General features: G+C 38.7%; 2 protein-coding genes across 4 annotated transcripts in view; both read right to left on the reverse strand.

The window, feature by feature from the left end:
- LOC140304771 (sarcoplasmic/endoplasmic reticulum calcium ATPase 2) overlaps positions 1-9,732 on the reverse strand; it is a 78,020-nt gene extending 68,288 nt beyond the window's left edge. The window contains exons 1-5 of one of the 2 annotated variants that reach the window (XM_072383537.1): positions 5,979-9,732; positions 4,675-4,794; positions 3,917-3,934; positions 3,649-3,731; positions 3,210-3,314 (exon numbers count right to left, since the gene is read on the reverse strand). In XM_072383537.1, the coding sequence (XP_072239638.1) occupies positions 3,210-3,314; positions 3,649-3,731; positions 3,917-3,934; positions 4,675-4,792 (324 nt within the window). In that variant the 5' untranslated portion in view covers positions 4,793-4,794; positions 5,979-9,732. Of the gene's footprint in view, positions 1-3,209; positions 3,315-3,648; positions 3,732-3,916; positions 3,935-4,674; positions 4,795-5,978 lie in introns of those variants that run through there. The other variant, XM_072383538.1, reaches the window with a different exon arrangement.
- A 93-nt stretch (positions 9,733-9,825) lies between these two features.
- Positions 9,826-23,768, reverse strand: pold4 (DNA polymerase delta 4, accessory subunit). 2 transcript variants are annotated; one of them, XM_072383542.1, is made up of 5 exons: positions 23,715-23,768; positions 22,918-23,033; positions 22,268-22,351; positions 11,298-11,409; positions 9,826-9,988 (listed from the first exon to the last, which is right to left on the reverse strand). In XM_072383542.1, exons 2-5 carry the CDS (start codon positions 23,021-23,023, stop codon positions 9,964-9,966), a joined length of 327 nt encoding a protein of 108 aa, XP_072239643.1. In that variant the 5' UTR covers positions 23,024-23,033; positions 23,715-23,768; the 3' UTR covers positions 9,826-9,963. The 2 variants fall into 2 exon arrangements, with proteins under 2 accessions (XP_072239643.1, XP_072239644.1); XM_072383543.1 differs by lacking the exon at positions 23,715-23,768 and adding an exon at positions 23,433-23,480.
- Positions 23,769-25,519: the final 1,751 nt, after the last annotated feature.

A 25,519-nucleotide genomic window follows, 5' to 3' on the forward strand; every position in this document is an offset into this window, starting at 1 on the left:
TCAAAAAGATAATTGTCTGGAAATGCTAAAACATCATCTCCCAACGAATATTTAATTCTCTGCGCAATGTAGTGAACTCAAGTGTGGAATTTAATACAAACTTAAGATTTTAAATGACTGCAACATTCTTTTGTGGGAATGGTCGGTGTGGAAATACCAGATGGGGGATTCTACATCAAAGAAGAGAAATTTACAACCACCTTTGCCCACAAAAGCATTTTGGGGGAGTTTTCTCAGCCCCTCTTTCCACAGACCTGTGCCATAAATTTAGATAAATGCATTAATAGCTTAGTACTAACTAAGCTGAACAAACAACGGACCCTCTCAGGAGAGTATTGGGGCAAACCAGAACAGGACCCCTCCGACCATATATGGTTCAAAGTAAACAATGGTGACAGTTTGCCCTGACTCTGATTCAAGCCAGAGACAGCCGCTGCATGGACCTTTCAAAAGGATCTCACCCAGAATCACTTTTTAACTGAATCTTGAAACTGTATTAAATGTGCTTTGTATCTTTGTACAAGTTCTTTCATGTTCTCAGTGATATCACAAGTTGCATTTTAATACCTTTTTCATGATCGTACGTGGAACGATACAGAAGATATTATTATTTTGGAAAATTACTAATCATCCTATGGAGCCACATTGCCCCCGAGTGGTCCGTAGTCCTGAATAGTTAAATCCAAAATTAAGTCAACAACTTGCATATGACATGTGACATTTATTTGAAATAATGCAACTATTAACCAATGCTTCAGCTGTTTCTTATTGTATTCTGTGTTTAACACAGATAACAACAACTATAACACAAATAACATTGGTTGGTTCGTTATTCATACTTCATAACTTTACAGATATCCATCTGAATTTTGAGACTCATAACCATCATGTTATGTTATGTTATGTTATGTTGTTTTTATGTCTTTATATCCTAAGTTTATGCTATATCTTTCCCTTTATATCTTAACAAGTTATGGTGTTTTAGAATCCTCTGAACAAATGTTTATGAGACGGAGGAATGCAGGAGTGGAATTGCTTTGAGGCAAACCTCCTTGCAGGTCGCCTTACAAAATACGCCCAGGCAGACGTCACAACAGTTTCAGGCATACCATTGGCTGAAAGTGTAGCGTAGGCCTATGTCATGCCCCGCCTCCGCGAATCAAACTCCGGAAACCGCGAGGAAAAGTCAGTTATTGCCCAGTTATGGCATAAGATATTGAACAGAATATTGACAGTTCTGGAATAGAACATGGACAGAATATTGAAAGAGAATATTGAAGGTCCAGATCAGTAGAGAAGATGAAGAGCAGAGAGCTCGAATTGATGGAATGAGAGTCTGGCGGAGAGTCTTTGAAAATGGCAGGAGAGGAAGATGAGATGGAAGAAGAAGGTCTGAACAAAGACAGAAAGAGAAGAATGTAGTAGAAAGATATATTTTGCGTTTTTGTTCGTCCGTCATCCTGTCTCCTCTCTATAGCACGTTTTAAACTCTGCTGATGCAGCATCCTCACCTATTTTTGATCAGAAAAAGGAGCCAGCGTTCAGCTTGTAAACCTTTTTGTCAATCTTTTGTGAATTTAAGTTCACCTCATCAGAGTTGGTCAGCAACCAAAACCAACTCGACCCTTGGACAGTTTTATCATTATTTGCTGTGAATTCAGACACACTACCCCGCTCGTCTTCAAGCTACCAGAAGGAAGGTTTATTCTCCGGCGCAGGAAAGCGACTGGTCCAGTCCCTGCAAGTCAACCACAACGAAGGCCGCGAGACGCGGAACAGAAAGAGACCCAGTGGGACCCACTGGCGATGACCTGTGGTTCGGAGCTGACCTAACCGTAAGATCTGCCCTGTTGTTACATTTCAGACGGTATGCGGTGGGTGTCGAGAGAATTCGCTGTTAAAATGATAAATCAACCCAAGTTGTTAGCTTTTAAATTCAAATAGTAACACAACGCGACTATTTGAATGATTCCGGTATCCATCCATCCCCTCCCCTTAGTTCTTTTCAATTCACTAAGTGTTTATTATATAATCATCCATATTCAAAGCATTTCTCCGGTTGTCTTAAGGTTCATGTCTTTGGTCATGTCATTTTAATAAATAGTTCATATGTATATATATATATATATATATATATATATATATAAAAATCAACCGGCTTTTGTGTATGTGTTTTTTACGTACGTGTGAGTCAAACAAAACGAGAATTCACGAGTAGCGACTATATGAGACTGGAATTTATTAGTTATTAATTAATCATTGATTATTAATTTAACATACCAGAATCGTAAGATTCTGTCTTTTTCCTTCGATTGAAGGTGGTGCCCTAAAACGAGGTTAAATAAGGCTTATTCAGATAGTGAGAACTTTCTGATAAATCCTTATATCTTATCACAGCACGCTACGTGTGTCCGCTATAAATATATATTGTTGGTGCCTTGTGTGCCGGCGATATATAATTTGGCTACAGCAATAATGTTGCATCTTCATTAACGGGATCGTTGTAAAAAAGACATGCTATGTTTGTGAAAAAAAGTCGCCTCCTACTGTGCTTAATGGACGTCTAGAACTAGAAGAACTAGGCTACGGCAAAACTCGTCAGCTGAGTGACTGAATGAGGAAATTAAATGGCGTGTGCGTTTTCACTAAACCTGCTTTGTGAAACAGACCCCTGCAGGTAACTCTAACAACTCCTGGTGTCAGACTGCATGTTTCCAGTTAGAAAAGATTGCATAACTTTGATCTGCATAGGCAGAGTAGTATGAAAAACTCTTTACTCTTTTTCTTTCAATTTATAATGCAGAATGTAATTTAAAGTGTTGGCACACTATTCAACTTGTTACAATACTCCCAGCAACTTCTGAAATACATGTAATAGACTGGTACAAAAATCAGAGCATTCTGATGTTAGAGCAGGTGGGAAATTGCACACAACATCTGCAAGAAGCTCTCTCTGCTTGATGGGGCATTGTGTGAACTTAATTATTCATTAAAAGAATATTACGTGTATAGGTATTTCTGTTAAAAGAATCATGAGCAAAAAGCTAAGTTTCCATTGAGTGTTATTTCAGTACTTTATTCGACATCTTTATTTTCTAGCACTGTTTCAAATATTTGCTTAAGAAAAAAAACATGGTAATTTCAAATGTCAACAAACTACAATATTGACAAGCCAATGCACTAAACATAAGTAAACCACACACAGGTACCTGCCACACTCCCACAATAGCGTTAGCGATGAGGATGAGGAGGATGACGAAGGGTTCAACAAAGGCTGTGATGGTTCCCTCCCCTTCTTCAAACCACGCCAAGGTCTACAGGACAGAAATGAATGAACCAGAGAGAAAGGTAAGGCTCGTGTCCACTGTGGTACTGCATCCATTTGTCATCTTTTGGTATTCTGAAGGTGTAACAGTTCATGTGTTCATAAATATGTTTTTGTATTTTCTGTTGTACCAAAACTCTAAAACCAAAATTCTTATCCAACTGTGGATTTTGTGTTACCACTATATCACCAATGTATACTATATGAATAAACTGATACAGTGTACGATTTATACAAATACAAATTATACATATATTTATTGTAGGAAAATGTATGATTCATTGTCTTTGGAAATACGTGTGTTTGCAATTGCATTCTCTTACAAAAGAGATGCATGCAGCCAACAGCAATATTCGAACTAACAGATCTTCAAACTGTTCCACGACCAGTTCCCAAAGTGACTTCCCTGCAGAGAGGACAACAAGGTATGCAGTGAGAAGAATAAAGAGGAAACAAGCAAACAAAAGCAGACTGTGTTGGATGAGGCCTAATAAAGTGATAAAACTGCTGTAATAAGATCCTAAGCAGCACAATAAAGCAAATACACAGACTGTGTATACACATCCAGTAAGATAAAGAAAGATAACTCACCTTCCTCTGCTGGCAATTCTGGAATATGGATAAAACAAATAAAATATATATATATCAGTATTGCTAACATAGCTAAAAACAGAATATATAATTGATATGATTCAGACTGAAAAACCTACACAAAACACAGATATGCATTTTTATTTGTATTTGTGAATATAACTGAAGACTTAGAAAAGCTGTCATGTAGTTTGGCATGTAATTTTTTTTTATTTAACTACGGTTATTTTTTAGGTCAGTAGTGGTAATTTTACAACCCCAAATCAAAATAGGCTGAGATGGTATTATAAAATTTAATTATAAATAAAGAATGGTCCATAACACAATCTGTGGTGATCAGACCAATAAGTATTCAAGATCTATAAAAAAAAGATAGACACTGTGTCCTTTCGACCTCCATACCATCACCTGCTGTGATGGTATGGAGTTGTATCAGTGCCCTTGGCAAAGCTCATTTATACTTAGGTGATGGCAGCATTAATGCAGAAAAGTAGATAAAGTAAAACAGCAGAATTTTTACAGCAACATATGCTGCCTTCAAGACCATTTCTTTTCCATGATAAAACATATTGAATTAGAGTGATGAGACAAAACATGAAATATCCTGGATTAATAAAAAAAAAAATAGTAAGAATAAAAATTAAGTTAGTTTGTTTTGTTTGCATTCTCCATTCCATTCCCATACAGCATGCCCACAGTGCTAAGTTGACATGTTCTTAAGAAATTCAATGACAGTTTGATAAAGCAAAGATTTGTACCATTGGGTCCCCATTTCTCTCTGTTTTTCTTCAGTTGCTCACAACTCAGACCTGTGGATTCATTTACACCGAAGAAGCCCAAAACCTCCTCCACTGTCTTTGTATGAGCATTATCCATCACTGTAAAGGGAGAAGAAAATCTATTAGGGTAGTAATACTGGCAATTATCTTTGTAGTTCTGAGAGTTTAAAATTAAGCAATTACCTCCTTTAATGACCTTTCCAGAATTGTAAAATTTGGAAGGCAAATAAGACTACCTTGTATTTAAAATAAATGACATATATACATTGATGATTCTCAATATGCCTGAATGTTCATAGATTTCCATAAGACCTTGTATCTCCTAAACTCCAGGTGGAGCACAACAGATTTTTCATAACAATGTTTCAGTTTTCCAGACTTGAAAAGCAGCTTGCTGCTTGAATGTGTATCTAGGCATCAGAAATACAAAAGTAAAAATCCTCTTGTTAAATTAGCTGGCTAGGTAATGCTATATCATGTATGATCCACACAGACTGGAATCCACAGAGACATGCCCCGTCTTACATCATTCTGGAAAATATTAATTTTGGTCTTTCCTTCGGAGAAAGGCCTAAAAGGCACCAATTTGTACACGACTCAAAACCTTTTACATACAGATAAAGGTCATTCGTAAGTTACGCGTATTACACCTAGAAACATCTCTTTATGGACGATGCTCAACTATTCCCTTTTTATCCCGAATAAATGTCTTTTCACTATAACGCAAGCGAGCAGCTAGGAATCGTTATAAAAATTAAAAATAATAATAATCTTAAAAAAACGTTAATTGGGCGAGTGTTATAATACCTTTCCCCACTGCAACACGCAAAGTTGTAAAGATTAAATAAATCAGCTTTAGTCATCTAGGTCTGTGTTTTAGATAAAAATAATTTAGTTTATACATGTGCAAAATACAATTTCGAGAGATGAAAACTGCATTCAGCACAGCGGCCCAGCAATCAAATTATTTCAAAGATACATTTGAAATAATAAAAGATACATTTGAAATAATCGCAGGTTTTTCGCGTGACATCTCCAATATGTTGGTTTTAGGCAAAGTATAAATGCAACTGGAATTTACAGTATGATGATTAACTACTTAGGTTCATGAATTGCGTATCAAATGACACCCGAGAAAAATCACAACTCAGTAAAGTCTTTGAGCATCAAGCTAGCTGTTAGCTTGTGAGCAACAGGGCTGTCACTGTAGGTGACTAGCGAGGATGCTAGTGAGCTAACATTATGTATAACGTTAATCCTCCGGAGATGAACAGGTTGCTTACCAGAGCAATCAGTATGTCCGTGTGTCGTCTGAGCACTGTCCTTCAGTTTGAGGAAGATAGAATATCAAAGCACCATGTGTTTAGGTTGAATCCCTTCCAACTATCAATAAAAAGAAACGAATTCGGGAAATTGTTTTTCATAACAGGCTCCCTAGATACAGTCACAGACGCTTTTGAATGCAAAAAAATCAGCACAAACGTACTTCCATTAAAACGTTTTTCAGGTAATTCTGAAGGGTAAAAATGTTGTCTCTCAAAAATGAAGGCTAATTTAAGCCAATTTTGTCTTAATATAATTCAAGACGTCTTATTGATGCAATATAACATTAAAATTGTTCATCGTAACTGCAGGAGCCTCCCTTTAGGTTACCGTGGCCAACACACTGCTTACAAAATACAACTTCCGGAATAAAGTTTCCAAGTAAAAGCTTCATACAAAGATATAATTCGCATCAGTATATGATTCAAATGTAGATTTAGATAAAGTAATTGTTTCAAGGTCATTTTGAGAACTACTCGTGTTATACTCAGTGAACATAATATGTTTTAAGCGTTAAGATCAAATTAAAACGGTCACACTTCTGCCGTGATTGTGTAACACGCCGCTTGACGCCGCTCAGCAGTGGACGCCACTAAAAACTTTTGCAGAAAAAACGAGCTAAAAACTGACCAATGAGAGGCCATGGAATTCGTCTGAACGAATCAACGTGTAGGAGCTCTTACAATTTCGGCCTATCGAGAACCTTTATAGGTAAATGCTCAGCTTCCCAGTATCTAGCTCTCGATCAATCAGCGGGCGGTGTGTCCACAGTCACAGACCTGATACGTGGGAGCCAATAAGTGTTCAACGCTGAGTCCTTCCGTTTGTGTTGTAAATAAAGGATGTTTAATTTTGAATCCCGTTTGTCATGCTAAATTGCACTGTATGTTTAAGTGAAATTACTTTCCGTGATAGGTATTACTCTTAATAAAATTAAAAGTTACGGTTTGTGTGAAATGTAGTTCAATTCAAGTCAATTCAGTTTCATTGATTTAGCGCCGAATTACAACAGACTACGTTACTACGTTAGCAACCTTAACTATGCACAAGAGGCTTGTCAAGCTTTCGGTAGAAAGCAATATGCCGAAGCGGTGTGTATACGGGGACTTGCAAGTCCGACAGTCGATATCCAAGAAGTTTGGAGGGTGAATGTATCTTTCAAACACATATTGGAAACCTTTTTGTCTGCTTCTCTGTGACACCTCTGAAGAATTTTGCCAGAAAATTTCAGGTAATTCCTGATGAATATGACCTAACGGTACCTGTAAAAACTCAGTTTCTTGCTCTAGGAGGGAAAGCTTGACTGGCTTAGCAACAGTAACCAAGGGGGGCGGGGCTTAGCGAAGGGTCAATTGAAGTTCAATTCATTGTAATCATAGTCCAATCAAATCCAATTAATTCAATTCAAAATTAGTCCAAATCATACATACAGAGCCAGTTCAAAAACAAGTTCCTAGCTAAGGAAACCAACAGATTGCACCAAAACTTCTCTTCGATCTCTTCCAATCACCAGTCCAATGCATGAGGCGACTGTGGAGAAAAACGACTCCCTTTCAAAAAGAAGAAACCTCTGGCAGAGCCAGGCTCAGGAAGGGTGGCCATCCGCCTTGACCAGCTGGGGTTTGAGAGGACAAAAAAGAGGGGACCTATTGAGACAGTGAAACACAAGTCAATGACAGTTAATGCCAAATGTACATAATGTCACATGAGAAAAGTGAGGAAAGTTGTGACATAAAAGGCCCCCCAGTAGTCTAGACCTATAGCAGCTTAACTATGGGATGTTTCAGGTCACCTGAGCCATCCCTAACTATAAGCTTTATCAAAAAGGAAAGTTTTAAGCCTAATCTTAAAGTTAAAGAGGGTGTCTGCGTCCCGGACATATAATGGCAGCTGGTTCCACAAGAGAGGGGCCTGATAACTGAGGCTCTGCCTCCCATTCTACTTTAAGAAACTCTGGGAACAACAAATAAACCTGCAGTTTGGGAGCAAAGTGCTTTGTTGGGAAAATATCTTACATTGATATCTTTATGATGTGATGGACCTTGGACACGAAGACTTTATATGAGAAGAAAACAATCTTAAATTCTATTCTGAATTTAACAGAGAGCCAATGTTCAATCTAAAACTGGAGAAATATGATCTCTACTGCAAAATCTCATTAGAACTCTGGCTGAAGCATTTTGGATCAGCTGAAGGCTTTTCAGTGAATTTGTGGGACAGCCCAATACTAAAGATTTAAAGTTATCCGATCTTGAAGTAACAAATACATGGACTAGTTTTTCTGCATCACTCTGAGACAGGATGTTCCTGATTTTGGCAATATTATGAAGGAGAAAGAAGGCAGTCCGAGAAACCAGTTTTATATGAGCGTCAAATGATAAATTCTGGTCAAAAATAACTCCAAGGTTCCTAACTGTAGTACGAGAAGCCAAGGAAATACCATCGAGAGTAACTATATGACTAGACAATTTCTCCCTGAAGCGCTCAGGTCCAAAGAGAGGCAGTCCTAGAAACCGTTTTATTTGTGTGTGATGGGGAAACCAGGGTTGTATACACTAAGTAGTGGGTTCTTGAACACACCCTGGTGTTCAGGCCAGCCCCTCCCTATTGCTTCCTGATAAGGCTGAGGCGATTTAAGACACCTGTGGCCTCATGGCTGTCTCTTTGTCTGTCTCTGGCTCTCTACAAGAACAAACTGGAATCGATCAGATGAATATGACTTAAACCAGCCAGATGCAGTTCGTTTAATCCAAACTACATGTTCAAGTCTCTGGAATAGAATGCTGTGATTGTCTCAAATACAGCACTGAGATCCAAGAGGACAAGCACAGACACAAGTCCGCTATCAGAGGAGAGCATTGGTAACTTTCACCAGTGCTGTTTCTGTGCTATGATGCACTCTGAATCCTGACTGAAACTCTTCAAACAGATCATTTCTGTGGAAATTATCATAAAGTTGAGCTGCAGCTATTTTTTTTCAAGAACTTTAGACAAAAAAGGGAGATTGGATATTGGTTGATAATTAGCCAACACTTCTGAATCAAGAGTAGGTTTTTTTTAAGCAAAGGTTAATTGCAGCAACCTTAAAAGTCTGAGGTACATATACTATCAACAAAGACAGATTGATCAAATTCAATATGGAAGTGTTGATTAAAGGGAAAACCTCCTTGAACAGTTTGGTTGGGCATGGGTCTAAAATATAAGTTGATGGTTTCGAATCAGGTTCTATCTGGGATTATTTTTACTCTCTTCTATCAATGATGAATAATAGGCAGTTCTAGCTTTACGAAGGGCTTTCTTATACGTTATTAAACTATCTTTCCAGACTAATAAAGATTCTTCTAAATTAGAAGAATGCCATTTTCTCTCCAGCTTTCTTACAGACTGTTTTTAAGCTGGCAGCTGTGAATTATAACAAGAAGCTAACCTTTTTGACTGATTACCTTCATTTTCAGAGGGGCAACATTGTCCAGTGTTGTACGCATTGAAACTGTAGAGCTGTCAAGAGTACTACAGTGCTGTAAATTATATACTTATTAATTAATGCTGGCAGTGCACACTCAATTTCTCCATTGAATATTTAATAGATTTTAGAGTAGAACAGAGAGACTGTGTTGTTCCATCAACTATAAAGCGACATGGCAAATGTATGTCTGTGTGCATACCACATGGGAGGTACCAGAGGAGAGCAAAACACTGAATATATATATTGGTCACTGATCTCTGATTCACCATATTATTTTTACATTGTCAACAGTCATTCCTGTCCTTCTCTAAACTCTCCATCACACAACAGAAAAAGAGTGATTTGGTGGAATTTGTTTATTAATAAAATTAAACATTTTGAGTAAAAGACAAAAGGATGGTTGCAAACATGGTTATAAAACATCCATCTACAAATACACTTGATACCAAAATGCCAGTTTTTTCCTTATGATGCCATGCTCAGAGAGGATATTCACTCCATAGGCTGCAAGACAGGACACAGTGATGATATGCAAAAGAGATGCAGAATCTGCCATAACTATATGTTCCATTCAAATGGATATCAAAACAAAAAGTTGACCAGTCAGAATGATTAAGGCAGAGATATAAACACATTTAGAGAGACAAGAGGTTCCATCAAGAGTTGAACAAAAAGTGTTTGCTCTTTTTCTGCTGGCTGTAGGGGGTTTATTTTCATTTTTTTAAAAATCAACGAAATGTGGGTTTTTTTGACAATAAAATCCAAAACAATCTAAAGAAACTGTAAAAAGCAACTTAACCCAATTGAATTAAAAAAAATGTCTACAACATACTGTACTTACTATTATATAAGAACAAAATATAGGGACTGATTCAAGAAAAAATATGGGCAAAAAGGAGAGAATTACATTTTTAATTTAAAAAAGAAAATCCAAATAAAAGATATTTTCAACATTTTATACCAACATTACTTATTAATCTTACATGGAACAGTAAAGTTGTATAGCTTATCTTAAAATGCCTTCACCCTGCAAAAGAGGGGGGCTTTAGTGGAGTGGAACGGCTCACTGGACCCCTGAATACTCATTGCTATGAACAGAGCTATGAAGACATGCCTGTAAAGGAAGCTATTGTGCTGCATCTCAGTGGTATTTTAACCAAAGCATTTCACGAACAGTTCATCCAGGCCTCAGGAAATTGTGTGATGTTGTGGGAAAAGGGCAGTGACTCCTTTCAGAATGACTCCTGCTAAAGTCAAACTGCAGTCAACCTCAATACATCAGTAATTTATCTAAACTGTCGAGTTCAGTGGATTGTATTTGTGTTTAGTAAAAGGTCATCAATATCCGTTGGTAATAATACATTGTAGTAAAGAGATACTCTGTTCTGTTTGAATTTCAATTCATTTTTTGTTATTACCATGCAAAGTGTGAGCTAATATTTTCATAATGCATCTTTATGTAAATCAGCTTTGTTACTAAAATCAGACTTACAGTTGCAGTGCCATTTCTCTCTTAACTTAGAATGACTCATAAAGCAAATTTGAATGCAGATTTGATATTTTCCTGTTGCACACACAAGCCTGATGTTTGTGAGTGTTCATGTTTTTTTTCAGGGCAATAGGGACTTCAGTGTGATAGGGCATAAGCCTACTAAATATAAAGGTAAAATAAACTAAACCTTTGCCATTGTTTTTGTTGTTCCAGCCATAACCTGATATTTCATGGAAGCTATTTTTTATGTTGAATGACAATGTTGAATTTCAAGAATTCAACAAAACTCCTTCTGTTGGAATACATGTGTGTGTGAATCACCTTAGGTTATACTCAAGCTCATTGTGTGTTTTCAGTAGCAGGTTTCTGATATCCTCAGGTGGGTTCAGTCCATGAAGCTTTGCTCTCTCCCACCTCTGCAGCCTGCTGATCCCTTAAAGGAAAGATTTATTTGAATTAAATAGTTCCTGTATCACAGCAGTTTTGCTTTTCCTAAAAGGCTAAAATAATATAGACCGTTACAGCTACAAGACATTAAGTGGAAGACACACATAAACACACACACCTTAGAAGAACATGGACATAGTGTCAGTAATATCAAACAGAGATTCATGGAGCAGAAACACAATTAAACAAACATTTATTTATTCCACTCACTATGACCTGTTTCATTAACATGTACTCATAATATGTATTAGCTGTACTTCTTTCTTAAAAAAGGTTTCCAATAAAAACCTGGTTCTAAATTAACTTGATTGGGTACCAGCACTTAGTGGCTATAAGTCTTCTGAGATGAAACAGGGAATGGATTTAGTTTATTCTGTTCAGATTTCTTTGCAAGCTTGGTCAATTTTAGGCAAGCTGGTTTAATTTCTTCTGCAGTTTCCCACATTAAAAGCAAAGTGTGTGTGCGTATGAGAAAGCAACAGGTGCCCTTACTCCTCGTGAAAAGACAAACCACTTTCATTCATGAACAACAGAGAGATAAAGTGCAGACAATACAGGGGGAGATTCTGCATGATGATGTGCTCTCACAGCCTGAAATACTCCAGAGCAGAATTTAGGTTCAGTGCACAGGTGACTGGACATGTCGTCTAAAATACAGAGTAGTAATATCATGTTTATTTTATTTTTATACATGGATGTCAACATCACTTGTATTTAAACATATCTGCAATACTGACAGACTGAAACATGTAATTCAAAAGAAAAGAATACAATAAATCAGCAGCTCTTACTAGCATTAACACTCACAAGTAGTAATCATCATTCCAGAAGCTTAATTGCTGAATTTATACAAAGCCTCACTCAGTGATCTTTCAGATATCAAATGGGAAATTATCTGAAAGTATAAGGCTGTAGGCTTGTAGATACTTGCTGTCTCACACGCAACCCTTTAAGAGCATCTCGTGGACAAAATAAATCCTCTCGTGTGAAAATGGCTATAAACTATAAACAGTTCTCTGAATCCATACTCCATTAATCTCAAAACAATATTTAATTAAATTTCATTTATATGAATATTTTCTATACCCGCTTAATAGCGGGGTTGGGGCCTGGAGCCTATCCCAGTGGTCATTGGGTGAGAGGCATCCCAGTGGGAGGAAGCCAGAGTACACGGAGAGAACCCTCGCATACACGGGGAGAACATGCAAATTGCACACAGAAAGGCCCCAGCCAGGAGTTGAACCTGGAACCCTCTTGCTATGAGGCAACAGTGCTAACCGCCACAGCACCGTGCATAACAACAAATGCCATCTCAAGGCACTTAAATACGTGCTATTCCCCCTCCTCTTTTGCAGTGCAATAGCAGAGACCGGAGCATGTGAAGGAATGTAGAATAGATGTGAGAGAGCAGCCACCTGTTCCTCTCCTCACAATGACACTCCTGTACGAGTTCCGATGAAAACAGTCATTGCAGGGTATCTACAGGCTTCAACAAGTCAAATTTAAGACTTTTTAAGACTTTTTGAAGACCATAATTAATACAATTTAAGACCCATTTCACATCCATACTGACAAAAAGGAGGCTCGAAATTACTTGAGAGATATATGAATTTATTCACAGTTGAATGGAACTCAGAACAAAAAAAAATATTGACAAACAATATTTATATTATATGTCGTATTATATGTGTGTACACAAGAACTGCATTACATTATCGAAGCTCTTGTCTCTTGGCTGCAATCCCCTCCTCAATGTTCTTCAGCTCTGCTAATTTCTCCTTGTAGCTCCTCCTCAAAGCATTGGACTTTGTGATGAGCTGGATCATGTGACTGCCAGCCTTGCCCTCAGCCTCTTCTGCAAGCCTGTCTCTGGCCAAACTTCAAGAAACTTCTTGGACAGTTTTTCTGTTCTTTTTTAGTTCTTCCTTTTTTTTATTTTTTTTTACAATATATAACATGTAATAGAACTGAACCGGACCGGGGGACAAGGAAAGAAGAAGAGGAAAGAAGAGGAAACAGAACAAAAATAGAAACAAAAACCAGACAACCCGCTGCTACACCTGTAGCAAAAAAACAAACACACAAACAAACAAAAACAAGCACAAGAAGCGGCAATCGCATACAACACAGCTGTGGATATAGATGACCTGAGACGACATGATAATACATCAACTGCTTAGCGACCATGCTACTGGACTAATGAATGTGTGTGTGTGTGTGTGAGAACATGCAACACCCATGGCACAGGACCTACATGATAACCGTGCTTAGTTATGATTGTATAAGCGTACAGGGCCATAATCCACAGCCCCCCCCAAGGAATCAGAAGCAGGCAGAGAGGGCCACAAGACCCAGGCCACCAGCAGCCCCCACGGAGCACAGAACCCAGGAAGCCCACCGCAGGGACAACCATGCATCCACCCAGAAGACTGCAGAGGAAGCCCCCGGACAGAGCCCCCATAAGCATAGGGCAGAGGCCCTCCGGGAGCCAGGGGCAACAGCCCACCGACCCCGCCAGGCCCCAGCCGCCCAGACATGGGCCGTGCACCGGACCCGGGCCCCAGGAGCCCGAGCGCCCCCAAACCCCCCGGTAGAGGCCCCACCCAATACCCAGGAGGGCCAAGCGCCCCAGACAGCCACACAGTGGGTCAGCGCCTGCCCCAGCGCCCCTGGCCAAGTGCCCTGGGAGTCAAGACGTGCCCACAGGTGGGTGAGGTCGTGAGCAGCGGGGAGAGGCAACGCCGCCCACCCATCGGGAGAAGCACAGGCTGGCCAGGCGACAGCAAGTCCCAGATCCAGGCTCAGTCATTACCACACACACACTTTCACGTCCCATAAATCCACACATCCACACGTCCTCCCTCGACTCCGCTGGGGTGTAGTACAGGGGGCACACCAGGGGGCCAGCAGTCCCCCAGCCACCACAGACCCCTTAGTAATGTCTAAGGTGTAATTAAAACAGGGGCGGGGAACTGCAGAGTGCAGCCAAGGGGACCACCTACGTGGCCCCATCCACTACACCCCACAGAACACACACGCCCCCAAAACCCTTCATGTGTGAAGGGTTTTGGACATAAGGGGTTTTGCACATAATTTAGCTTTGTTAGCTCTGAGAGCCTGGAGGAAATGTTTATGCCTAAATATCTAATATTTCCTGACTGTAAAGTGATCGCAGGTATATTCTGGACTCTACAGTTAATGGGCAGAACTGTGGTCTTAGACCAATTGATAGAGTAGTCAGAAAGTGCTGAGAATTTATTTATGAGTGTGATCGTGTGAGTGAGAGACATTTGAGAGTTCTGAAGGAAAAGTAAAACATCATCAGCATAAAGACTTATTTTATGCTCAATATTTTGGGGTTGGATGCCTCTAATATTTCTATCTTGTCTGATAGCTGCAGGTTCGATGAAAATAGCAAAAAGTGAGGGAGAAAGTGGGCAACCCTGTCTTGTACCTCTCTGCAGACTGAAGCTTGGAGAGGTTTGATCATTTGTCCTGACACTTGCATTTGGGGAGCTATATAATATCCTTATCCAGTTATCCAGACCCAAACCCGAATATGTTTAATGCTGCGAATAAAAATTTCCAGTTCACTCGATCAAATGCTTTTTCTGCATCTAGAGAGACTATTGTGGTTTCCAGGTTGTTGATGGTAGAATAGTCTATGAGATTAATTAGCCTGTGAGTGTTAGTGGATGAGTGTCTACCCTTCATGAAACCTGTCTGGTCAGGATGTATTATAAGTGGATTTATTTTTTCCATTCTTTTGGCGAGGGCTTTACAAATTATTTTGAGGTCTGCATTTGTTAGAGATATTGGGCGGTAGCTGAATGGAAGTATGGGGTCTTTTCCTGGTTTCTGTAGCAAGATAATGTTAGCAGAGTTCATGTGTGGGGATAATCTGCCATTCTGCTTAACTTGTAATACCATTTTGTGAAATGCAGGTGCCAAAACAGTCCAACATTCTTTGTAGAACTCTGCTGGAAAACCATCTGGTCCCGGGGCTTTGTTACTAGGCATATGTTGAAGGGCTTCATGGAGTTCTCCTATTGAAAGAGGTGAATCCAGAGCCATTGCCTGTTCGGTTTGTAATTTTGGAAGGTTGATATTACTAAGAAACTGATCTATGTTACTGTTTGATGGATCATTTTGTGATGAATATAAGGTTTTATAGAAGTCCCTAAAAGCATTGTTGATTACATCGGGGTCATGGGTGACATTTCCTTTTGAGTCTTTAACAGAAGTGATTGTTGTTTTCTCTTTGTTTCTCTTTAGTTGGTTAGCTAGGAACCTTCCAGATTTATTGCCGTGCTCAAAGTTCTCCAAGCGAAGTCTTTGTATCAGAAACTGTGTTTGTTTATCAATAATTTTGTTTAATTCAAGTTTAGCTTTTCTTAGTTCATTCAGTATGTGTTCCTCTTTGGAGGTACTGTAGACCATTTCTAATGATTTAATCCTGAGTTCTAAATCTGATATCCTTGAACTTTCCCTCTTTTTCTTATTTGATGAAAAAGAGATTATTTTGCCTCTCATAACTGCTTTTCCGGCTTCCCAGAGAGTACAAGCTGACATTCCTGGCAGGTCATTATTTTCTAAATATACAGACCATTCCCTTTTGAAATAATTAATAAAATCAGGGTCTTTTAGTAATGATGTATTAAATCTCCAATTCCTAGCTGGTGGTATAACTCTGTTATTCTTCAGTGTGATAGAAACTGGAGCGTGATCACTGATAGTGATGGGGTGGATTTTGGTGTCTGAAATATCCCTCATCAAGGAACTGCTAACTAAGAAATAATCTATTCTTGAATATGAGTGGTGTACCAGTGAGAAGAAGGTGTATTCTCTAAGAGTGGGGTGGTGGGAGCGCCAAGCATCATAAAGACCAAAATCTTTCATATACTGTTTAACAATATTCGTGGACTCCCAGTTCCGCTGACTTCCGGAAGTACTGAGTCTGTCTACTCCTGAGTCAGATACCATGTTAAAGTCCCCTCCTATGATGAGTGTGTTATCTGAGTGATCAGAGAGTGAAGTGAAAAAGGAGTGAAAAAATGAGGGGTCATTAACATTTGGACCACATATATTTGCAATGCATAAATTCATATTTTGAATAGATAAATTAACTATTAGAAATCTACGCATCCCATGCGTGTGTGTGCTTATATGCTTCCATGAACATGCCATTGTTGGTGTTTCAGTTGTTGAGAAGTTTTAGTTCTTCCAGAAGATCCTCTAAAGCCTTTCTCTTATTTCTCTGTCCATCAGACTCCTTCTTCCTTCTCTCTTGATCAAGGTGGACACGGTACTTGGACCTGGCTGATGCCACAGAAGTCAAGAGCTCTTTTGTGAGGAGAACCTTGGTAACCCCACCGTGTTGAGTGACATAATCGCACACAAGGCTGTGTGCAACAACAGTGTTGCAAGTTTCAACTTCCCTGTTAACAGAAAAGCCTCTCTCTGCAGTGGCCTGTCCATGGGACAAAATGAGCAGCTTCTGGCAAAAAGCCCAAAGTTGTGGATAGGGCCACCACACAAGGACACCACACAAGAAGGTGTCTAGCCTCTTTTGCATCGGTTGGAAGGAGGGGAACTCTTCACTTCTGCTCTGAAGGGACAGGAAGGCGTCAAATTGTTGGAGAATGACATCACCTATATAAAAAAAGAAAAATTCAGATAAAAGAAATAAAATAAAAGTGGAAATATATTGATAAATCATATATTTATAAAAATATTAACAACCTGTAATAGTTCCAATTGGGGAGAAATTCAGTGTCCTAACTAAATTTGGTTATAATGGTGTACAATGTCAAACCCTATTCCAATACAAGTGAGCCAATGCACACAGAACAAGTGCAACGTTGTGGGGAGAGAATGACAAAAGTAAGAGATCCAGTAGAGAAAAAAAGTGCACACAGCAAATTATAGGTCCACTGAAAATAGAGAAACTTGTAAAAATGCACTACAATTGATTATGTGAAATGTTTATGTCTATGATTGGCCTGTTGCTAATAAATTACTTGTCGATTTAAAAGTGGAGCAAAAAAGTGCTGACCTCTTACTTTTGTTAAAATTTTTTTTAGAAAAGAACTAAAATTCCAGAACTATTCCTACCAGCAGAAACACCTCCTGTCAACTGTTTGTCCTGTAGAAATGTTTGAGCAAGACATTTCATCTGCCTCTTGCACTTGTCTGGGTCTCTGAAAATGGCAGAGGGGTCCAGATACGCCATTTGCCTAACTGTTGGATATTTGAGGGGGCTCTTCTCCTGCACTTTACTGACGATGTTTGATAGTCCCTGCATGCAGTCCATTCCAAACTCAAGGACTCTGAGCTCTGAACTGCTGCTGCTATGAAAAGGGGACTAAGCTGTAAATCATATGTATAATAAAATGTGCTAGTTGCATCCTGACCACAATTTATAAAATGATCTTTCTAAATGATTACACTACCTTGAGGGCTGACTCAGCACCCAAGCCTATGTCAGTGTCCTTTGGCTGGTGCCAGTTAGCTGCAGTGTGCTGCTGTCCTACAGGACCTCTCTTGATAAAGCACCTGAGTAGAGCCTGTCAACTATATTCATGTTAATTATAATGCATCATTATCAAAGTTCTAATGCATGACAAAAACTGACGAATATAGCTATTCTTCAACAACACAGTGTACACATTAATAAGGTATCATATATAGTGACGTAGTGTTAATGTGGTGTGCTACCCATATAAATCATTACCTTAATCAGCTCAGCCACGTCTTTGCTGAAGAAAGGTATCACTGGCTCGTCTGTTTGATACTTCTTCAAAAAGGGATCAAATGTCCAGGCAACAGTCATGTAGAATTGTAACTTGGCCAAGATGAGTGGATCTTTCAGGGCTGTTTCAATAATATCAAAGGATGTTGTCCCAGGGTTTGAAAGTGTCTTTCTTCTCACTGCATCCATATACTGCCGAAGTGATGGCCAGACTGCAACAGCCCTCCCTACCACAGGCAGGTTCTCAATCCACCGATGACCACAAAACGGTAAGGGGAAGATGGTGTGACATTTTGTGACAGTGCTGTAGTCTTCTCTCCTTGCTGGTACGTTGTGGAACAGTGTGTGCATGGCTCTCAAAAGGTTGTCCAGCTGCCACATGGTGAATCCACTTTTAAAAGCAATGTGCAATGTGTGCAATGTGTGCAGTCCACAGCTACCCACAGAAACAAGCTGAGCACCTCAATACAGTTCTGCATACTCTTGTTGGAAAAGTTAAAAAAAATTTGAAATTCACATTGGGCCCATCTATTGAGATGGACACTAGGCTCACACACTCCTGAGATGAAAATAAATAAATAAATTAAATCCAACCATTGTAATTTTATATATCAAGTTTATTCTGCTATTTAGATTAAATTAGATTCAACTTTATTGTCACTGTACACAGTAACAGGTACATGTACATGAAATGCCATTTAGCATCTAACCAGAAGTTCAAAGTATTTACATATGAGTAGTGCAGGTATGGATTGAATAAATTATACTTACTGTAGATACAGTAAGTATGTTATAACATATATACAGTATATTGAATTAGTGCTTCTGGTATTATATCTAGTATCCTGCTCAATATCTAGTATCATGAAAAAAAATTACTTACTTTGACATGTTTCAGTAAGTTCTGAGCCTTCGCATGCCCCATAAACTGGGACCCCAGGTACCTTGACTGGACCCGCTCGCCTTCCCAAAAACGTACGTGCAGGTCCAACTGCTTGGTCTTGTTCGTTCGATTCAGACTTTCGTCGAACATCAGCATGAAAGGCCCCTTAACTTTGGAGATTAGGTCTCTCTTGATGTAATCCGCTAATCCAAATCGCGCGATGTACGCCGTCTTGTCTTTTCCACACTTTAAGGTTTTCGCTACCTCAGAATCCAGGAACATGGTCTGGAACAGCTCATCAATGTTCTCATTACCAGTATATGACTGATACTTAGCTACAGTGTGAAGAGATCAGAGCATTTCCGTTTTTAGTGAGGGCATAGACCCAAACTGGAGTTGTAGTAGACTGGGTCGCACCAAACCTCGATGCTCCAGATCCTGATGTGGAATAATACTGGATGGAATGAGTTTGCTGCTGGCATTTTAAGATCGTTTTATGCCTTTCTAATTTGGCATGGGACTCCAAGGCCTTGATGCCCAATGTGCCGAGTTTCAAAATTTTCTTGCACAAGGTGCAGTGTGCTTCATAAATATTTCCATCTTGCGGCTTTAACCATGAGTTAAATTTTTTGTTCTGAAGCCACACATTGTCAAATTTGCATTTACCCATCTTAAACAAAGCGTTCACTGATTTCCCGCTCCTCAGTCACTGCGTTGCGAGTCGCCGCTTTGCTAGCAACCACGAACAGCATACTATATTAGCAGGTTGTGCTTGATTAATTCTGACCGGGCTGCACAGGTACTTTAGTTCCATTATAGCGTCCTCAAAAATCAAAACATTTAAAAGCGAAACTGAACTTTATATATTCATTCTTAAATAAAAGTCACGTCAGTATATGTTTAAGACCTTTCAAAATTGAAATTGTATTTAAGACATTGTATGAGATTTCAAGAGAATTTTAAACATTTTAAGGCCTTAAATTCAAATAATTGGATTTTAGACTTTTTAAGACCCCGCGGATACCCTGTGATTGTCACGTGAGGGAGGTGGGGACCCAAGTGTAGACACAGCATGAGAGCCAGGAGGTAAAATTAAAAGAAAACCATTTATTTTAAACGAAAGGTATGGCAAAGCCAGATAACCATTTCCAAAAAAAGAATACTAGAAAACAAAACCGAAAAGCAGACCAAACTAGCAAAGCCAGGAATAATACAGAACTGAAAAAGGCCTGCAACGACAAATTGGGCAGACAACCAGGGGAAAACAGAGGATCTGACAAAGAGTGAATGAAACCAGGAGTTAAAATACAGAGGAGGGTAATTGGTTTGTGAAGACCGCTGATGGAAATAACACAGGTGAAGGGAGTGGAGCTGATGACTGGACTGAAGAGAGACTGAGGAAGAGAACAGGACTGAGACGAGACAGAAAAAACACAAAAAGACACAGATCATGACATTGATGGAGTCACGGAAATAGCAACAGGGACATTTTAGAGATGGAGCTGGACTTGTTGAATGAATGTAATGGAGAGCCTAAGGATCTAATTTGAGGCCCAAGCTTGTGTGATCCCTGTGTCATTGTTTACACTGTATCATGGTATCTGTCAGTACGAAGTCACACACTTGTTTAATCAGTCATTTTTTTCCATTGTCTTTGTGTCTGGTCTTTTTGCTCCTGAAGTGCAACATTTTTGTGATGGTTTAGTAAGTGAGTCCTCATCATGCTATTAGAATCATGGCAAGCTAGCTTCATCTCACATAATGCGTATTCGACTTTGTTGTTCAGTTGAGTGAAATACACAACATGCTTCAGTTTTGTTATCAACATCCGTTCCAGTATGTTGCTATAGGTACAAACTCTGGCAGAATCAGAAAACGTAAACATTAATTACACATCTCTATGAAGTGAAACACAATTATCCCCCTGTCCGAACAAAAATTAGTTGACTTTCGAAAAAAAAAAAAAAAAGTAGTCCACTATGTGTGCTGTTCGTGCACATGACTAGTTGACAGTTCTGCACAGTCAACACTGAACCCCTTCCATATTCAAATAAGTTCCATTGTAAATGTCAATGGAAAAAAAAAAGTTATTTCCAAGAACGTAAGTGAGAATAGATCACATTTTGTTTCACAGAGTCTGACTGTGATAAGTCTTGGCAATTCACAATTAGGAATAGAGAAATACCTTCTAAAAGAACACTTAATGAAGAGATATGTTTGTTTTGACACCTAGTATAAAAAAAAAATAAAATAAAAAACATACACATGGAGTTAACTAAGTTACATAAATGGGTGCATTCAAACTATTTTTTTCATTTTGTTGTGATAAAGTGGGAACCAAGGTGTATTTCCAAAATTTAATTTGACTGTTTTTTAAAGATATTTTATGAGTCTCACTGATCTATTTGTTGGACTTTCTAGTCTTCATTTGTCATGTCCTTCTTTTGTCATGTTACTGATTCATGTAGCTTGTGATGGTGACTTTTTCTGAATTGTTTTATGTTTTTCCTTTGACTGAGACATGATTACAAAAAAAGCTGAAAGTCTAGAAAATTAAAAATGCAAATATAAACTATTTAAGCTACAAGAGTAAAACTAGGTGTACTGTATACCCAAGCTCCTGTTCCTCACAGAATAATATACTGGAGGCTCCAGCATTGGAATCACGTATGAGAAAAGTAGTTAAAAAAAAAAAAGTTTTTCAATTCTCTCTGCAACTCTGATGTGTAGGGAGAAAATGATTCAGGGAATGTTGCTGAAGACATTGTAAACATTCTGACACTTTTTCACATGCAAAGCACCCCCCCCCCCATATTTACTTCGGTCTTGTTTGACTTTTAACAAAAAGTATAAGCATTTACTAATGCCTTTAAAACAGTAAAGGCGACAGAGGTGGAATTTGGTATAGAGCTACTACTTTATGAAACACTAAGGAAGTCAAGCATTGTAGCAACAGGACCACCCTGTGACCAGCTATCAAGTAAGACAGCTTTAGCAGTTGCAGATAACATTGGTTCACACAGCCTGTAGCTGTAACACAGCCTTTTCTGCAGGACATTGAAATTCTAGTTGTGTTTATCATTTGTAGTAACTGTAAATACTGCATAATCTAAAGTAAACCAGCTTGGCTGCTCAACTAAAATAATAAAATTGTACCATAATTAAACTTTAATTAAATTTGTTTAAGCAGTACAGAAACAGGCCCATTACCTGTGCAGGGTCCAAATCTCCAGTCCAGGTCAAACTGTCTGAGCTTCTGTAGTTCCTCCTCCCGGACAGTTTTAGTCACATCCACTGTTCAAAAAAGACAATTCTGAGAGAAATCAAGTCATTGCTTCACCAAAACCAAGTTTCTGGGAAATTCAACACTGACATTAACATTATCAAAATGAAATATCAAATTGATGACTCCAAATTAAAATGGAATGAATAAATAGAATACAAAAAGACAACTTGAAGAAATTATACTCTGTTTTGGATAACAATAAACATCCTCTCCGCAGCATCCTGGCAGGACAGAGGAGCAGCTGCAGTGAGAGGCTCTTCTCTGCACTGCAGGACTGAGAGGTTCAGGAGGTCCTTTGTCCCCATTTTAACAGTGATGTTTTTTCTCAAATGTATTTATTAATTTATTATTATTGTTGTAATATACAATTATTGTAAATATGTAATTGTTTTAGCTACTTGACTAAGTTTAATTTCCCCCACTGGGGGATGAATAAAGTATTTTTCTATTCTATTCTGTAAACAGACTACTTTTCTAAATGATGTTGTGAACAATTAAAGCCTGCTCTACCTTTAAGAGTAAACCATAGCTTGCAAGCATACACCACCTTTATTATTGTGGTGTAGCTCCTCACCTTTCTGTGGTGGTGGAGGGATGGGTTTCTTCCCTTGCTTCCCCCCTTTTCTCGTTTTCCTTACCACCTTAAAGGAATCAGTTATCAGGCCAAGCTTGGTTGTCATGGTGACCAATCTAGAACACACGTTAATAGTAGTAATACATTTAATTTAAAAAAAAAGTACATTTCTTAACACTCACCTTTATGGCATGCTTTATGTTATTGCTAACACAGCTCATTTAACAGCTTTATAACCAGTTATAACCATAAGTTTTGGTTTCTTTAAATTTGATAACATTCTGAGTCTTCTGCGCATCCTGCGTGTTCTGTGATGCACATGATACAAATACTTTGCGACATTTTCTTCCACGTTATATAGAACAGTCTGCAGCCTCACAGAGTCTGTATGGCAAAAATCCGTGATTTCAAATGATTAGCTTTATTATTATTAGGTAACCAGCCTCGACTCAGTTGTATGTGCGGGACTTCACACTGCTGATACACTTAACTCAATCCTTCATACTTGTTTATACCTTAAAATACAGTAGTTGCTGCCATGCCACTGTTAACAACTGGAGTAAGACGCACATAAAAACATATCTGGTTAAATCATCGCTAACATAATTTCATTCAATAGCTGAAGAAACTATCGGTTCAAACAAAGAGCAACGCTTCAGAGTTTCACCTTATCAATAGCTGCAGAAATTAATTCGAAATTTGACTTAAGCCACGCATTGTAGTAGCTGTTTAGTTTCAGCGCAAAATGCATGTTTAGTTCAAGCTTATGGTTTTAAACGAAAACTAAATGAACTCACCGGTGACGCCTTTCTTTTGCTTGTTGTTGTTGTTCTTCTTCTTCTTCTTCTTCTTCTTTGATTTTTAATGGCAGCTGGCATCCTTGGTGTTGCATATGCCGCCATCTACTGGACTAAATTGATTTTTTTGACAATTATATTCTTTTAATTATTCAAGTAGTTACCAAGAATCTTATTGTTATTCTCCTCCCTTCTGTAGACGTAGTAGATTCTACTATATTTTTCAAATTACATTCTGTTATTCCTGCCCTCTGCAGCCCTATCTTCATTATTTCCCTCTCCCTTCCATATCTGGGACATGCTATCAACACATGTTCCACTGTCTCCCTCTCCCCACAGCTACACTGCCCAGTTGGATGTTTCCCCATTATCTTAAGTGTATTATTCAGTTTACAATGGCCTATTTTTATCCTGCTCATAATTACTTGTTCTGTTCTGTCCATAACACCCTGCCTCTCCTGCTACACTTTGTAATTTACGTATATAAATGTCCTTTTTCCTGATTCCACTGTTTGTTTGTTTCTTTCCATACTAAACTTCTCCCCTCTGTTTTTGATAATTTCACTTTGATTTCCACCACCTCTTTATTGACTGCCTCCTCAGCAGCTTTGTCTGCTTTTCCATTTCCTTTTATTCCTACATGAGCTGGTACCCACATGAACACTATTTCCCTCCCCTATAGCGTTAACCTGTATATTTTCAACTGTATTTCAGATAAAATTTCCTGTGTTTTTGCTGTTCCGTTTTTAATAATTGAGAGTGATGAAAATGAATCGCTACATATAACTATTCTCCTATCCCTCATCTCCTCCATCCATTCTATTGCTAGCAATATTGCACATAATTCCACTGCATATATACTTAAATGATCCAATGTTCTTTTTGAAATTGTCCTATTATAAATGGGATCCACCATGGCTGCTGCTGTTACTCCCGTTGCCTGCCCTTTGGACCCATCTGAATATATATATACACATATTCTCTATATTTTTCCTCCACATAGTTATAAAATTCCTGTACCAGATCTGCTGTTTTATTTATTTCCTTGATGTTCCACATATTTAAGTCTATATTTGTTTCTTGTAACATCCATTTTGGTATTGTCCAAAGAACTGTTGGACTGAATTCCATATGTTGTATTTTTTGTTGTTCTGCCAAACCCTCATTTTCCCTTTTTCCCAGTGTAACGGGTTGGCTGTTGATTCCACTTCCACAATGACTGCCAATCATATTTAGCTTTATTTGTGTATCATGGATGCTCACTGCTTGGAAGGGCTCTCCTCAGCACATAAATATGGGCTGTGATGCAGGTACAGCGCCAGCATATGAAGATTGATCCCATGCTGTGCAGAACGAGTGCTGTGCTTGACCATGAGCTGACCAGTCGGTTTCCGTATTGTTATCCAGGCAATAAAAGTCCAGTCTGAAGCTGAAAGAGTGTCGGTCTTTATTAACAAACGCAACACAATTGCAGACAACGGTTACAATGGTGCCGTGACCGTACTCCAGGACTCCTCACGTCGGGAGAGTAGTCATCGATTCCCGGAGAAAACTACCGTGGTTGCAGCTGACGCACGGGATTGTTTAATTGGTGCAGTGTTGCTCTTTCGCCAGTAGGTGGGCGGTGGTTTTATTTTGGTGACAGCAGGAGTCAATTTCTTCACTGTTTTCCTATACTGAGGTGAAGTTTTTGACAGGTTACCTGTGAGTGTTTTGAACATTATTTTATTTTACTACTCATTTTGGTGTTTGTGATTTATTTGCTTCTGTTGTTTGTGTGCCTTCAGTTAAAACATTTTTTTAAA

This window comes from Leuresthes tenuis, unplaced genomic scaffold (genome assembly GCF_036924035.1).
Source record: "Leuresthes tenuis unplaced genomic scaffold, fLeuTen1.0.hap1 SCAF_4, whole genome shotgun sequence".
NCBI lineage: Eukaryota > Metazoa > Chordata > Actinopteri > Atheriniformes > Atherinopsidae > Leuresthes > Leuresthes tenuis.

Coding starts and splice junctions, on each gene's coding strand:
- pold4 (XM_072383542.1), bottom strand. CDS start 23,023: ATGACAACCAAGCTTGGCCTGATAACTGATTCCTTTAAGGTGGTAAGG. Junction 22,352..22,917: donor CCCTCCACCACCACAGAAAG/GTGAGGAGCTAC, acceptor TTTTTTGAACAG/TGGATGTGACTAAAACTGTC. Junction 9,989..11,297: donor GAGCTTGAGTATAACCTAAG/GTGATTCACACA, acceptor CCTGTCTTGCAG/CCTATGGAGTGAATATCCTC.